General features: G+C 45.1%; 1 protein-coding gene, 1 long non-coding RNA gene and 1 other non-coding gene across 8 annotated transcripts in view; 2 read left to right on the top strand and 1 right to left on the bottom strand.

Moving 5' to 3' along the window:
* LOC123651312 overlaps nucleotides 1–1,770 on the top strand; it is a 22,930-nt gene extending 21,160 nt beyond the window's left edge. Inside the window, exon 3 of the long non-coding RNA XR_006739936.1 lies at nucleotides 1,705–1,770. This is a non-coding gene — a long non-coding RNA (uncharacterized LOC123651312). The remainder of the gene's footprint in view (nucleotides 1–1,704) is intronic.
* The window catches only part of TMEM219 (transmembrane protein 219), a 16,506-nt gene extending 2,653 nt beyond the window's left edge, over nucleotides 1–13,853 (bottom strand). The window contains exons 1-4 of one of the 6 annotated variants that reach the window (XM_036412969.2): nucleotides 13,750–13,853; nucleotides 5,284–5,482; nucleotides 5,007–5,196; nucleotides 251–471 (exon numbers count right to left, since the gene is read on the bottom strand). In XM_036412969.2, the coding sequence (XP_036268862.1) occupies nucleotides 251–471; nucleotides 5,007–5,196; nucleotides 5,284–5,448 (576 nt within the window). In that variant the 5' untranslated portion in view covers nucleotides 5,449–5,482; nucleotides 13,750–13,853. Of the gene's footprint in view, nucleotides 1–250; nucleotides 472–5,006; nucleotides 5,197–5,283; nucleotides 5,841–5,862; nucleotides 5,882–6,463; nucleotides 6,617–13,749 lie in introns of those variants that run through there. The other 5 variants (XM_036412970.2, XM_036412972.2, XM_036412971.2 and 2 more) reach the window with 5 other exon arrangements.
* Nucleotides 1,668–1,773, top strand: LOC118704958. The gene has a single exon (XR_004983558.1). It is a non-coding gene; the product is annotated as a U6 spliceosomal RNA (small nuclear RNA).

Genomic DNA, 13,853 nt, shown 5'->3' with positions numbered 1-13,853 from the left:
GCCTTCAAGCCCTGGCTGGTGTGGCTCAGTTAGTTGGAACATTCTCCCTTGCACCAGAAGATCGCAGGTTCAAGTTTGATCCTGATTGGGACCCGTACAGGAGGCAACCAATCGATGTATCTCTCTCACACTGACGTGTCTCTCTCTCTCCCTTTCTCTCTCCTCAAAAATAAAAATAAAATAAAATGAAAAATTTGCCTTCAGGATATAGTGCGCAGCATGGAAGTCTATGACAACCTGAAGCTCTTACCGAGGTGAGCAGTTTGGTGAGCACAAGGCCTTCCTGGCTCCAGACCCCAACACAGTGCTCACCCATCCTAGGGCTCAGGGTGGCATTTCCTACTCCTTCCTCTGAGCAGGAGATGGGTGGCTGGCTGGAGGGCAGGAGTCCTGGGGCAGCACTAAAATACAGGCAGGTCCTTTCTGTGGCCACCCTGGCTGTGATGAGGACCAGCTCTCCTGCAGAAGACCCTAAGAGAAGCATGGGAGAGGAGAAGGAAGAACATGAAGGGTCAGGTGGGAGCCATCCCTTTTCAGACTTCTGTTCATTTCAAAGGCTTCCTGCAGTTCCAGGTGTGTTAGCACTGGTTCTAGTCAGTAAAGTACTCTATACACCATCATTTACATAATTTAAAAATGAAAATAACTAAGTACTAATATAAATAAAAATTAATTTAAATTAGCTTACAACCAACAAAACAAACACATCAGTATTTACGAGGTAGCAGTGAACCTGGGAGAGATACACACTGTCAATGTCAGTTTGTATAAACTAGTTCATCCTTTTTTAAGAAAGCTATTTCCACTAGGTATGAAAATCCATTAAGGTTCACATCCCCCCTGCCTTGTGTTTCTCAGTGGTTAGAGCTTTGGCCCACATACAAGAGACATGGGATCGATTCCCAGTCAAGGGTACATACCTGGGCTGCAGGTTTGATTTCCCAGCCCCGGGTGGGGTATATGCAGGAGGCAACCAATCCATGTGTCTCTCTCACATTGATGTTTCTCCCCCACCCCCCATTCCAGTCGTTCTAAAAATCACTGGAAAAAATATCCTCAGGTAAAGACTAACAACACAACAGAAAAGGTTCACATCCCATTTCAAATTAGCGGGAAAATAGCCTATCCAGCCAATGACCTTGGGACAAATCCATTTGTGAAAAAAGGTTAGACTCTTATCTCACACTATAAAATTAAGCCCAGATATATTAAATACCTATACAAACAAACTAATTAAAATGAAACAAAAACCTAAGTATTAAAAAAAAATATGGGAGAATATTTTCTAATTTTAAAGTTGGGAAACCCTTGCTAAAAATGTCACAAAATCTAAAAGCCTGAGGAAAGCCCTGACCGGTTTGGCTCAGTGGATAGAGCGTCAGCCTGCGGACTCAAGGGTCCAAGGTCTGATTCCAGTCGGGGGCATGTGCCTTGGTTGCGGGCACATCCCCAGGGCGGGGTGTGTGGGAGGCAGCTGATTGATGTTTCTCTCTCATCGATGTTTCTAATTTTCTCTCCCTCTCTGTAAAAAACCAATAAAATATATATATTTTAAAATAAAAAAATAAAAGCCTGAGTAAAGAACAAGAGCAATAAACTTAATCTTCTAACAAATTGAAGACTTCTATATAATGAAAGGTAAGTTTAAAAAACACACACACACAAGAGTGCTCGCTTGGCAGCACATATCCTAAAATTGGAAAGCTACAGAGAAGATTAGCATGGCCCCTGGGTAAGGATAACACGCAAATTCGTGAAGTGTTCCATATTAAAACACACACACACACACACACACACACACACACACACACACGAGCCCTAGCTGCTTTGACTCAGTGGACAACTGATAACACTTCACAAATTTGCGTGTTATCCTTACCCAGGGGCCTGCAGACTGAAAGGTCCCGGGTTCAAGTCCAGTCAAGGGCACATGCACAGGTTGTGGGCTCCATCCTCTGCAGGGAGTGTGCAGGAGGCAGCCAGTCAATGATTCTCACTTATTGATGTTTCTATCTCTCTCTCTTCCTCTCTGAAATCAATAAAAATATTTTTTTTAAAACATACACAAGAAACAGACTGGTTAAAATACCTATAATAGATTTAATTGGCAAAAGGTTTACTATCCAGAATATATAAAGACCTAAAACTCAAGAAGATAAAGACAACAAAAAATAAGCTAAGAAAGTGAATAGGAAGTTCAGAGAAAACATGAAAACGGTGAACTTGTAAGAAGATATGCAACATCACTATTAATCAGGACAAAGTAAATTTAAAAAAGTAATTTCTTTGCTCATTAAATTGGTAAAAATGATGCTGTAGCCAGTTTGGCTCAGTGTATAGAGCATCAGCCTGCGGATTGAAAGATCCCAGGTTTGATTCCAGTCAAGGGCATGTACCTTGGTTGAGAGCACATTCTCAGTAAGAGGTGTACAGGAGGCAGCTGATTGATGTTTCTCTCTCATCAAATTTTCTAACTATCACTCTCCCTTCTTCTCTGTAAAAATAAAATAAAGATTTTAAAAAATCAAACCAGTATATATATTGTAATTACAATTGAGAAATGTACATGTAAAATTCTATAAGGGAACTCCCCCTTCTTCCGTGTTCCCCAGATCAGTCACCCAGTCCTGTCAATCTCACACTTCTAACATCTCCCTCAAATCAGTCCCCTTCTTTCACAGCACTGTCTTAACTCAGTTTTTCTCATCTTTTTATTGCAATCACTTCCCAACTAGTTTTCCTGAATCCACAGTCCTTCCTGGCAGTCAGCCAACAAGTATTATCTTTTTAAAAGGACAACACAAAAACAAAGTCTTCTTTTCCCGATTAAAATCATTGAGTTTGCCCAATGTACTAAACGAAGCCCAACTGCCTTGGCTTGGCACGTGAACCCCTCCATGGATTCTGAATGCTGCTTCAGGCTCATTGCCTGCCACACTCAGGAATCCTTCCCGTGCCGGCCAAACTGAACCCTTGGAAGCTTCTGAACGTGCCATCATGGTCCCCCATCTGTATGTCTTTGCAAATGCTCTTCCCTCTGGCTGGAAGCACATCCTTATCGGCCTGCCTCAACCTCAGCTCAGGCACCGTATCCTTGGAAAAGCCTGTCTTCACCATCCATGCTGACAGACTTCTGATTACTCCCACTGCACACATTGAAAGTTATTTATCTAAAGAAAGCTTACAACTAAATTAAAAGACAAATTACCCAATTTTAAAAATGAGCAGACTCTGAATATATATTTCTCAAAAAATATGCCAATGGCCAATAAACACATGAAAAAATTCTCGATATCATTAGCCACCAGGAAAATCCAAATCAGAATTACAGTGAGACACTACTTCACATAGGAGAGCTATAATAAAAAAGACAGATAATAGCAAGTGCTGAAAAGATGTGGAGAAATGGAACCATCATACACAGCTGATGGAGTATAAAATGGCAGAGCCACTGTGAAAATACTCTGGCAGTTCCTTAAAAGATTAAACAGAGTTACCATATGACCCAGCAATTCCACTCCTGGTTATACACCCAAGAGAAATAAAAATATATGATCACACAGAAACTTGTACATGACTGTTCACAGCAGCATTATTCATAACAGTCAAGTGGAAACAACCCAAATGTCAATTAAATGATGAGTGCACAAATAAAATGTGTAATAGTCATACAGTGAATACTAATAGAGGAAATAAATACTGATATGTACTACAACATAATGCTAAGCGAAAGAAGCCAGTCACAAAGACCATTATTATATGAAATGTCCAGAATAAGCAAATCTACAGACAGTAAGCAGATTAGTGGTTGCCTAGGAGGAAAAGGGGAATGGCTGCTAATAGGTACAGAATTTATCTGGTAATGAAAATGTTCTAAAATTGTGATGATGGCTGCACACTTTTGTGAATATGTGTAAAATCATTTAATTGTACATTTGAAATGAATTTTATGGCATGTGAGTCATTTCTCAATAATACTATTCTGTGTCAGATACATTCCTGTATTCTTGCTCTTTGATCACACAGATGTATACGGAGACATACAAAGACCTACCCCACATAGATACACATATGTGATTCATAGGAGAATCTTAGAATCATAGTTTTGAAAAGGACCTCAGAAGTCACTCCTATTTATTTATTTATTTTAATCCTCACCCAGGGATATTTCCCTGCCCACCCCACATTGATTTTTAGAGAGAGTGGAAGAGGGAAAGACAGAAATATCGATGTGAGAGAAACCCATCGACCAGTTTTCTATTTTATTTATTTTTAAATATATTTCTAATGATTTCAGAGAGGAAGGGAAAGAGAGAAACAGAACCGCCAATGATGAGAGAATCACTGATCCGCTACCTCCTGCATACCCCCTACTGGGGAATCAAACCGGCAGCCTGAGCATGTGCCCCGACCCAGATGGGGAACTGAACTGTGAGGTGTGATGAACTGTGACCTCCTGGCTCATAGGCCGACACTCAACCACTGAGCCACATCAGTCGGGCCATCTCCCAAGTTTTTAGATAAGGAACCTGAGGCCAAATCTCACACAGAAATCAATGGAACCCACCAACTCACTCTCACTCACTATTTTCCCAGAAGACTTTAAATGCTTTGGGTGATGTCTAATTTTTTTCTGTATCCTCCAGAGCACATAGAGCTGTGTTACCCACACAGCAGGCACTAAAGACTTTAGTTCAACTGAACAGATCGTGCTTCCTGGACATCCCTGAGGAAAGAGCTGCCTCTATGAGAAGGCTGGAGGAATGAAGAGGGAGGACAAAGAACATTAGGCCAAATTCAGCCCATCTCATCACACCTCCAAGGATAGAATCAAAGCATCCCAGAGCTAGAAGAGGAGAGAAAAAACATTTATGGAGAACCTACACAGTGGGCATGGTTTTCACTCTAAGTACCTAGTCCTGATTCCAGTAGAAGTGACTAAGGGATATGCCGAAGGTCACCAGGCTGGCGAGTTCAGAGGCCCAACCCCCAGTCCTCCATCTCACCTTTCAATCCCATCTGACTACCCTGGACCGTGGCTTGAAATGTCTGGGTCTTGTTCCTGTCCAGACCATCTCCGAAGTTCAAGGTGGTCAGCAAGCCCACAACGTGGGACCCATGCCACGTCCCTGTGACTGTCGCGGTCGTAGGGCACAGGGTCAACTGGCCAAAAGACCTCAAGAAGGAGACCCAGTCCTGTGTGCAAAAGGAAGGCGGGAGAGAGGTGAGAGGTCAGCAGCAAGAGCAGGCCTCCCTGGGGCAGATGAGCAGGAGGGTACTCACCTGAGGGATGTCAGGGCTGCGCAGGCCAGTCCTGTGAGTGAGGAGGAAGCCACCGAGGCCCAGGCCAGAAAGGCCAAGCAGCAGCAGGATCAAAGTGGCACAGACCAGAGGTGGGTGGTGGGCCAGACAGAGATGCAGGTTGTGCCCTGCCTGACAGCTGCCCATGGGGAGCAGAGGGGTCTGGGCCTCCACGGGAAACCTGCTGGAGGACAGGAAGGGAAAACTGGACTGGAGCCTGCCCGTCAGAAGGCACTTACCCATCTTTACTCAAAGCGCAGCTAAAGCACCAAGGAGACAAGGGCCGCGCCTGCGACCACAGACAGAGGCAGAGCCAGGACGAGAATCTAAGGCTCTTGACTCCGAGTGTCCACCTCCCTGTGCCACTCAACAAATGTCTGCTGCATTTCCATTTCTGAAATAATCAAGGCGGAAGAGGAGGGCATACTGTGCTGGAAAAGGGAAGCGAGAAGGAGAATTCTTAAAAGTAGAAATTCAGGAAACAGCTGCTCTGGGCCTAGGGTTTGGCTGCAGAACAGCCAATAGTAGCCCAAAGGACGTCTCTGGCGAAAAGAAACCCATTTTGGAGTTAAACTGCTCAGCTTGCATCCTCCTCTGCCCTTCCGTGGCTGTGTGAGAAAAACCAGCCTAACTTGGGGAGTTTGAGAACATGTGAAATGGGAGCTCTGACCCATGTAACCAGGACTAAACGTGGCAGATAAAGCGGTTTGCTTTATACTTGGCCATGCAGGAACTCAACAAATGTCCATTTCTTTCCTATTTTTTTTTTCTTTCTGTGTCATATTTATCTCCACAAAAGGCGAGCGAGGCAAGGCAGAAACTGAGGCTGGTGGACTTGAACATAGGAACCGTGTGGCACAGGTCGGAAGCCCAAGGAGTGCTCTTTCCCGGGCGAGAAGCGACCGCCTGGTGCAGAGGAACATCTGGAAAGGGGCTGCGGGGAGGGAGGAGCGCGCCGGGCAAACGCCGGGGTCGCAGTGCTCGCCCCGGCTCCGCCTCCCTCCCGGTTCGTGGGAAAGCGGGGGAAGCAGGAAGGAGAGGGCAGCCTGCGGGTCGGGGCTGGTGGTGCCCGGGCCTCCCCTTCCCCAGCGCCCCTGCATGAACTCTGCACGACACCCCTTCCGGGTCTAGCAGCGCCGGGCCGCCCTCCGCCCGTTCTCACCGCTCCGAGCCGGCGGAGGCCCGCGCCCCCGGCGACGTCACGCGTGGAGCCGTGGAAGGGCGGGGTCCGCGCCCCCAGCCCCCGCGGCGGGGTCCGCATGCGCAGAGCGCGCGCCGGCAGCGCCTCGCCTCCAATCCGGGGAGGGCCGTACCAAGAGGAACTGCAGTGAGGGGGCTACGGGAGGAACCAACCCCGCGGGAGGTGGGCGACGGGAAAGCGGCGAGGGGACGAGCTCTGAAGGCATTATTAGAACTCTGAGTCCCCTTCCGCGGGGGCCGTCAGGGCACGCCATCGCGGTTCCGGCCGCCTGCGTTTTCCTGCCGCTCGGATCCCCCCCGCGCCAGTGGCACAGCCCAACCACGCCCAGGCCACGGAGGACTTGGCTCCGCCCCGCGGTGGGGCGGGTCCGGGACGCGGGCCTTCCAGGCGGGCAGGACTCTTTGCAGCTTGATAACTGTATTTGCCCCCTTTACGTCTGGTTAGCCCTGGCTTTTAGTGACTCTTCATGTAAGGGTCCTACAAGCTGCCATGGATACCGTCTCACTTCAGTCCTGCCCACACTTTATAGCTAAGGACTGCCGAGGTCCGTCTTAGGTGAAATAACGGGCGCAGAGAGCCAGAAACCTGTGTTCAAACCCTGACTCTGCCGCTGCACAAACCAAGCTCTTCTGGGGACTGAGTTTATCCTCTTCAAGAGGACCTTTCTGCACACCTCAGTGGTTGGGTGGGTGGGAAGCTGAGACACTGTGGTAAAACACGAGCCCAGTGTTCACTGAGCACAAAGCCAGCCCAGGACAGACACTGCTGCAACAGAATCTGGCAGTCAGCTTTCCTGAGGCTTCCTGTGTCTGTACCATCATCACCTCCACAGGTTTATAGCACAAAATCCTCCCAGATACTGTCAATTGACATTTTACAAGGGCGCCATTCTGTGGGGGGGAAATAGTCTTATTGAACAAATGGTGTTGGGAAAACTGGATATCCGTGTACAAAAAAATGAGGTTTAACCCTTACTTTTACAACATATACAAAAGCTATTTCAAAATTCATGCAAAAACTAAATGTAAGAGCTGAAACTATTAATCTTTTAGAAGAAAACATATGGGAAACCTTTATGACATTGGATTTGGCAATGATTTCTTGGATATGACACCAAAAACACACAGGCAACAAAAGGATAAAATAGATAAATTGCACTACATCAGAATTTAAAACTTCTGTGCATCAAAGGGCACAACAGCCAAGTGATGATTCTCTCTTATCATTGGTTTTCTCTCTCTCTTCCTCTCCCTTCCTCTCTGAATCAATTTATTTATTTATTTATTTATTTATTTTTAAAATATATTTTATTGATTTTAAAGAGAGGAAGGGAGAGAGATAGAGAGCTAGAAACATCGATGAGAGAGAAACATCAACCAGCTGCCTCTTGCACACCCCCTACTGGGGATGTGCCGCAACCAATGTACATGCCCCTGACTGGAATCAAACCTGGGACCTTTCAGTCCGCAGACGGACACTCTACCACTGAGCCAAACCGGTTTGGGCTGAATCAATTTTTTTAAAAAGGAGTACATGTACATTACAAGAAGCTCAACAAACTTCAAATAGTATAAACTCCAAGTAGGATAAATTCAGAACCCACACTGACACATTATAAACAAACTGTCAGGACCCAAAACTAAACAGAAAATCTGGAAAGCAGCAAAAGAGAAGTAACTTGTAATGTACAAGGGATTTTTCAATAAGAAAAATGCCAATATTTCATCAGAAGTCACAGGGGTTAGAAATCAGTGGGATAACATACTTAAGTGCAGAAAGAAAACTCTGTCAACCAAAAATTCTATATCTCGCAAAATTGTCCAATATTAAAGAAGAAATTAAAACTCCCACATAAACAAAAGCTGAGAGAGTTTATTACTACTAGACTTGTCCTATAAGAAATGCTAAAGGGAGTCCTTCAGGCTTAAGTAAAGGGGCACTTTTACTTGAAATTTATGTAAAGTACAAATGTCAGTAATGTATTTTAGATTTTGTAATTCTTTTTCCTATAGGACTTAAAAGACAAATGCAAAAACAATAATTATAGATCTATTTTAATAAATACACAATGTATAAATATATAATTTGTGACAATAACAATATAAAAGGGGAGGGACAGTGCTGTATAGGAACAGAGTTTTTGTGTAGTATTGAAGACAAGTTGGTGTTAATTAAAAATAGATTGTTATTATTTTGAAATGATAATTATAATTCTGAAGGTAACCATCAGAAAAAGATGATAAAATATACAGAAAAATGAAAAGGGAGTCAAAATGGTACAGTATTGCTCTAGCCAGTTTGGCTCAGTGGACAGAGCGCTGGCCCATGGACTGAAGGGTCCACGTTCAATTCTGATCCAAGGCACACACCTCAGTTTCCGGTTCAATCCCCTGTGTGGGAGGCAACTAATATATGTGTCTCTCTCACATCGATGTTCTCCCCCTCTACTCTCTGAAAATTAATGAGACAACGTCCTCAGGTGAGGATTTACAAAATATTTTTTAAATGGTACATTTCTAAAATAAATTTAAATAAATATTAAAACATAATAATGGAGGAATGAGGATATGACAGATGGAAAAAAAAACCCAAAACAAATAGCAGAAGTAAGTCCTTCTTTATCAGTAATTACATAAAATGTAAATGGATTTGAAAAAGAAAACATTATATGCTGTTCACAAGAGATTTTAGATCCAAAGGCACAGAGAGGTTGAAAGTAAAAGGATAGAAAAAAAGATATTCTATGCAAATAGTAACCAAAAGAGAAGTGAGTGGTTATGCTAATATCAGGCAAAATAAACTTTGAGTAAAAAATTATTTCAAGAGACAAAGAAGGATGGAGATATATATATATATATATATATATATATATATATATATATATATATATATTTTATTGATTTTTTACAGAGAGGAAGGGAGAGAGATTGAGAGTTAGAAACATCCATGAGAAAGAAACATCCATCAACTGCCTCCTGCACACCCCCTGCTGGGGATGTGCCTGCAACCAAAGTACATGCCCTTGACCGGAATCGAACCTGGGACTTTTCAGTCCACAGGCCGATGCTCTATCCACTGAGCCAAATCGGTTTCAGCAGAAGGAATTATATATTGATGAAAGGGTCAATTCTCATGAAAATATTAAAATTATAAGCATTAGCTGAAACCAGTTTGGCTCAGTGGATATAGCGTCAGCCTGCGGACTGAAGGATCCCGGGTTCGACTCCGGTCAAGGGCATGTACCTTGGTTGCGGGCACATCCCCAGTGGGGGGTGTGCAAGAGGCAGCTGATCTATGATTCTCTCTCATTGATGTTTCTAACTCTCTATCCCTCTCTCTTCCTCTCTGTAAAAAATCAATAAAATATATTTTAAAAAATTATAAGCATTATACATACTTAACGATAGAACCCCAAAATATATGAAGCAAAAATAGAAAAAAAGTTGAAGAGAGGAAAAAACAGTTTTTTAATAATAGTTAGAAACTAGGTATAAATGTTTGATCACTATGTTACAGGCCTGCAACCAATAATATTGTATGCCAACTATAATTGAAAAATAGATTTTTTGGTTAATTCTCGCCCAAGGATATTGTTTCCATTGAGTTTTTTAGAGAGAGTTGAAGGGACAGAAGGAAGGAGGGAGGGAGGGAGGGAGGGAGAGAGAGAGAGAGAGAGAGAGAGAGAGAGAGAGAGAGAGAGAGAGGGAGGGAGAGAGAGAGAGAGAGAGAAACATCGATGTGAGAGAGACACATAGATTGGTTTCCTCCTGCACGCGCTCCATAGATTCCAATCTGGTCAGGGCACATACCTAGGTTGTGAGTTTAATTCCTGGTTGGAGCACATGTGGAAGACAACTAACCTCTCTCTCTCTCTCTCTCTCTCTCTCTCTCTCTCTCCCCATTCCCCCCTCTATAATCAATAAGCATATCCTCAGGTGAGGAATTGTATATAATGGAACTAGATAGAGGTTATGATTGCACAACATTCTAAATGTACCTAATGCCATTAAATTATACTATTTTAAATGATTAAAATGGTAAATTGTATGTTATATGTAATTTACCACAATTTTTATTTTTTATTACAATTTTTAAAAATGAGTTTATTACTTTTCCTTAATATATACTCCTGTTAACGTACCTTCACCTCAGGTGACAGTATTACCATCCAAACAGTCTCCCAGGTAAGAACTCTGCCAGCCTTGGCTCCCTCTCCCCTCCCTGCCACATCTCATCCAACATCAGAACTGTCTTTGGAAGCCTTTCTCTCCTCTCCATGCCTGCCGCTTCGGATGACCTCAGCCTCTCGTCTCTCATCAGGACTATTGCAGCTGTCTCCTAACCCTTCTCACCGACTCCAGTTTCTCTTCCCTTCAGCTCATCATCCACGATCCTGCTGCTCTACTACAGACCTCTGTTAACTTTGGGGAAAGTTCTAATTTCTGGGACATATTAGATCCTTACAACCTAGCCTCGATCCTCCTTTCCAGCATCATTTTTCACTCCAGCCACATAAATGTCTTTCAGTTCTAGCTATTCCACCATATTTTATTTTTTAAATATATTTTTATTGATTTCAGAGAAGAAGGGAGAGGGGTGGGGGGAGAGAGAGAGAGAGACAGAGAGAGAGAGAGAGAGAGAGAGAGAGAGAGAGAGAGAGAGAGAGAGAGATCAATGATGAGAGAGAATCATTGATCGGCTACCTCCAGCACACCCCCCTTTGTGGACTGAGCCCACAACCGGGAATGTGACCTCCTGGTTCATAGGTCGACCCCTGAAGCCCGCCAGCTGGGCAACGCCCCCATATTTTTAGGTAGTGCTCTCCTCTCCTTGTGAGACACACTTACTGACTTCTGCCTGTACACTCTGTCTTTCTTCAAGACCAGCCTCAAAGGTCACAGCCTCTGTCCGTTTCCCCCACTCTCAGAACTGAATCTCCCCCCCCCCCCCCATCGTGTCTGTAACACTCCATCCATTTCAGTACAGAGCACCCTGCGTTTCAACTTCTTGGAGAACGTCTCTGTTCTTTGGATTGTGAATTCCTGAAAGGCATAGACTGCGTCACATCCTCCTCATCTCCATAACCTCAACACTCAACAAGGTACCTGGCATGTGGTAGTCTCAAAATGTTGGCGAGTCTCTTCTCCCATTCCCCTCAGCAACTGTTCTAACTCTCTGCCATTCTCCTCAAACCCTTTACCCAACCTCTGACACTTCCATCTGAGCTGTCAGCAGATGACCTCACCAGAAAGAGTCCGTCACCCATGAAATCCTTTAACTTTCTGCCCTTGCCGCACAGCCCTGCACCGCACTGACACATCTCATACATAGACCTCTGAACTCTCCTCCTCGCCTCTGTTGACAGAGGAAGACATGTCCCTCCTCCAGCTCACGGCCAGTCCTGTCCCTGTGCTTTAGACCCCCCTCTTATCTCCTCAGTGCTTCCTCAATCAGCCTTCTCTCCTTTTCCACCTGTATTCATTCAACAAATATTCACAGAGCAACTCTGTGTGCTTGGATGCTGGAATTATAATGGAGAATACGTTAGTTAATATTCCACACCTCAGAGAGCTTCCCTTGTAATGAGAAATGTAGACAAATAATTTTGCAATGGATATGGAGGAAATGAATATGAAGATGTAGGGAATAAGAGACAGTCACTTTATTAATTTTTTTATTCCTCACCTGAGATACATTTATTTATTTATTTATTTTTAGAAAGAGGAAGGGAGGGAGGAAAAAAAGAGAGAGAGAGAGAGAGAGAAAGAGAGAGAGAGAGAGGGAGGGAGGGAGAGAGAGAAACATTGACTGGTTGTCTTCCACATACATCCCGATGGAGCAGGGAATGCAACCTGCAACCTAGGTAGTTGCCCTTGACCAGGAATCAAACCTTGGACTTTTTGGTGCATGAGCCAATACTCTAACCACTGAGCAACATGGGCCAGGGTAATGTCAGACCTTTTTTATGACCTCTGTGTCTCTCTGTCTCTGTGTTTCTCCTTGTCTGTCTTTCTCTGTCTCTGTTTCTTTCTCTCTCGTCTTTTAAATCTTTTTTGACCACCTCTTTCAAAATGAGTGGCTTGTCAGAGAGGCACCTGGAAACTCAGGAGTATGGTCTGGTGAGAAAGGGGACAAGACTGGGACTAGAAACCTGAATGGGAACCTGATCTTGCCACAGAGAAATTCCTGACCGATGTGGCTGTGGCCTGCCAGACTGTCCAGAGCATGTTGACTCAGGCTGTCATGTAAGATCCGCGGAGTACAGGAGAAGCAGTCAGAGACCCCCTACAGCGGCTGCATTTGGAATGGGCATTCTGAGGAATCAGTTCTCTAGCAAGGCCCAGCCTGACGTGAGCACAGGAGAACTTAGATTCCAAGGGCCGCATTGGCCACGGGGGTCTGAGATGCCAAAGGGTCAGGGATAGCCCCGGCCCTAGGGAAACTGTTTCATCATGCAGGGAAATTGAGGAAGAAAGCTTGGCCTGCCCTGGCCGGTGTGGCTCAATGGTGAGAGCATCGGTAGAGTACCAAGGGGTCCCAGGTTTGGTGCCTGGTCAAGGGTACGTACCTGGGTTTCTGTTTTTTCCCTGGTTGGGGTGCGTGTGAGTGGCAACCAGATGATATTTCTCCCTCACATCGATCTTTCTCTCTCTTTCCTCCCTCCACCCTCCCTTCTACTCTCTCTGAAAAGCAATGGGAAAATATTCTCAGGTGAGGGGGAAAGTGAAGGAGGGAGAGAGGGAGGGAATGATGGAGGGATGAAAACCTTGGCCCGCAGAGCAGAGGAAAGGGGTTTGGTGAGCATAAGGGTTTCCAGAGATCATCTCATGCCATCAGAGGCAAAGATGTCTGGCTTTCTGAGCGAAGGCCGCGGTGTGGGAAATGGCAGGGATGCAGGAAGGGAAGCGAATTGGTGAGGTATAAGTGCCCTCACTTAACCTAAAGCTTTTCCTCTTCTCTCCCGTCTTCACAGGCCAAGGCAGCTGTCAGGGAATTGGGGCCTTAGCTCCTATGATTCCAGAGCCAGAGGGTCCTGGAAGATATTCTAGCCAACATCCTGGGTAATGCTGGAATCCTTACTGCTCTGGCCTCAACCCACGCACTGGCGGAACGCACAAAGCTCTCAGAGGCCACGGGGCCTGGGATACAAACCCCCTCTGTTTTCTCCTCAGAAGCAGACCTGGAAGCGTTTTCCCCACGCCTTCCTCTGCCTGGCCCGAGCCCAGCTCCCAGTGAGGAGCCCGTACCTGAGACAGCTCCGCTGACCGCCTCCGGCGCCAGCTTCGGCAGAGGCAGCGCAGTGCTGGGAGCCAGAGCCCAGGCTCCTCCGAGATCAGGCCGCTTCATTGAA

The sequence above is a fragment of the Pipistrellus kuhlii genome, unplaced genomic scaffold (assembly GCF_014108245.1).
Source record: "Pipistrellus kuhlii isolate mPipKuh1 unplaced genomic scaffold, mPipKuh1.p scaffold_m20_p_48, whole genome shotgun sequence".
Classification (NCBI taxonomy): domain Eukaryota; kingdom Metazoa; phylum Chordata; class Mammalia; order Chiroptera; family Vespertilionidae; genus Pipistrellus; species Pipistrellus kuhlii.
This window is presented reverse-complemented; position numbering and strand designations above follow the sequence as displayed.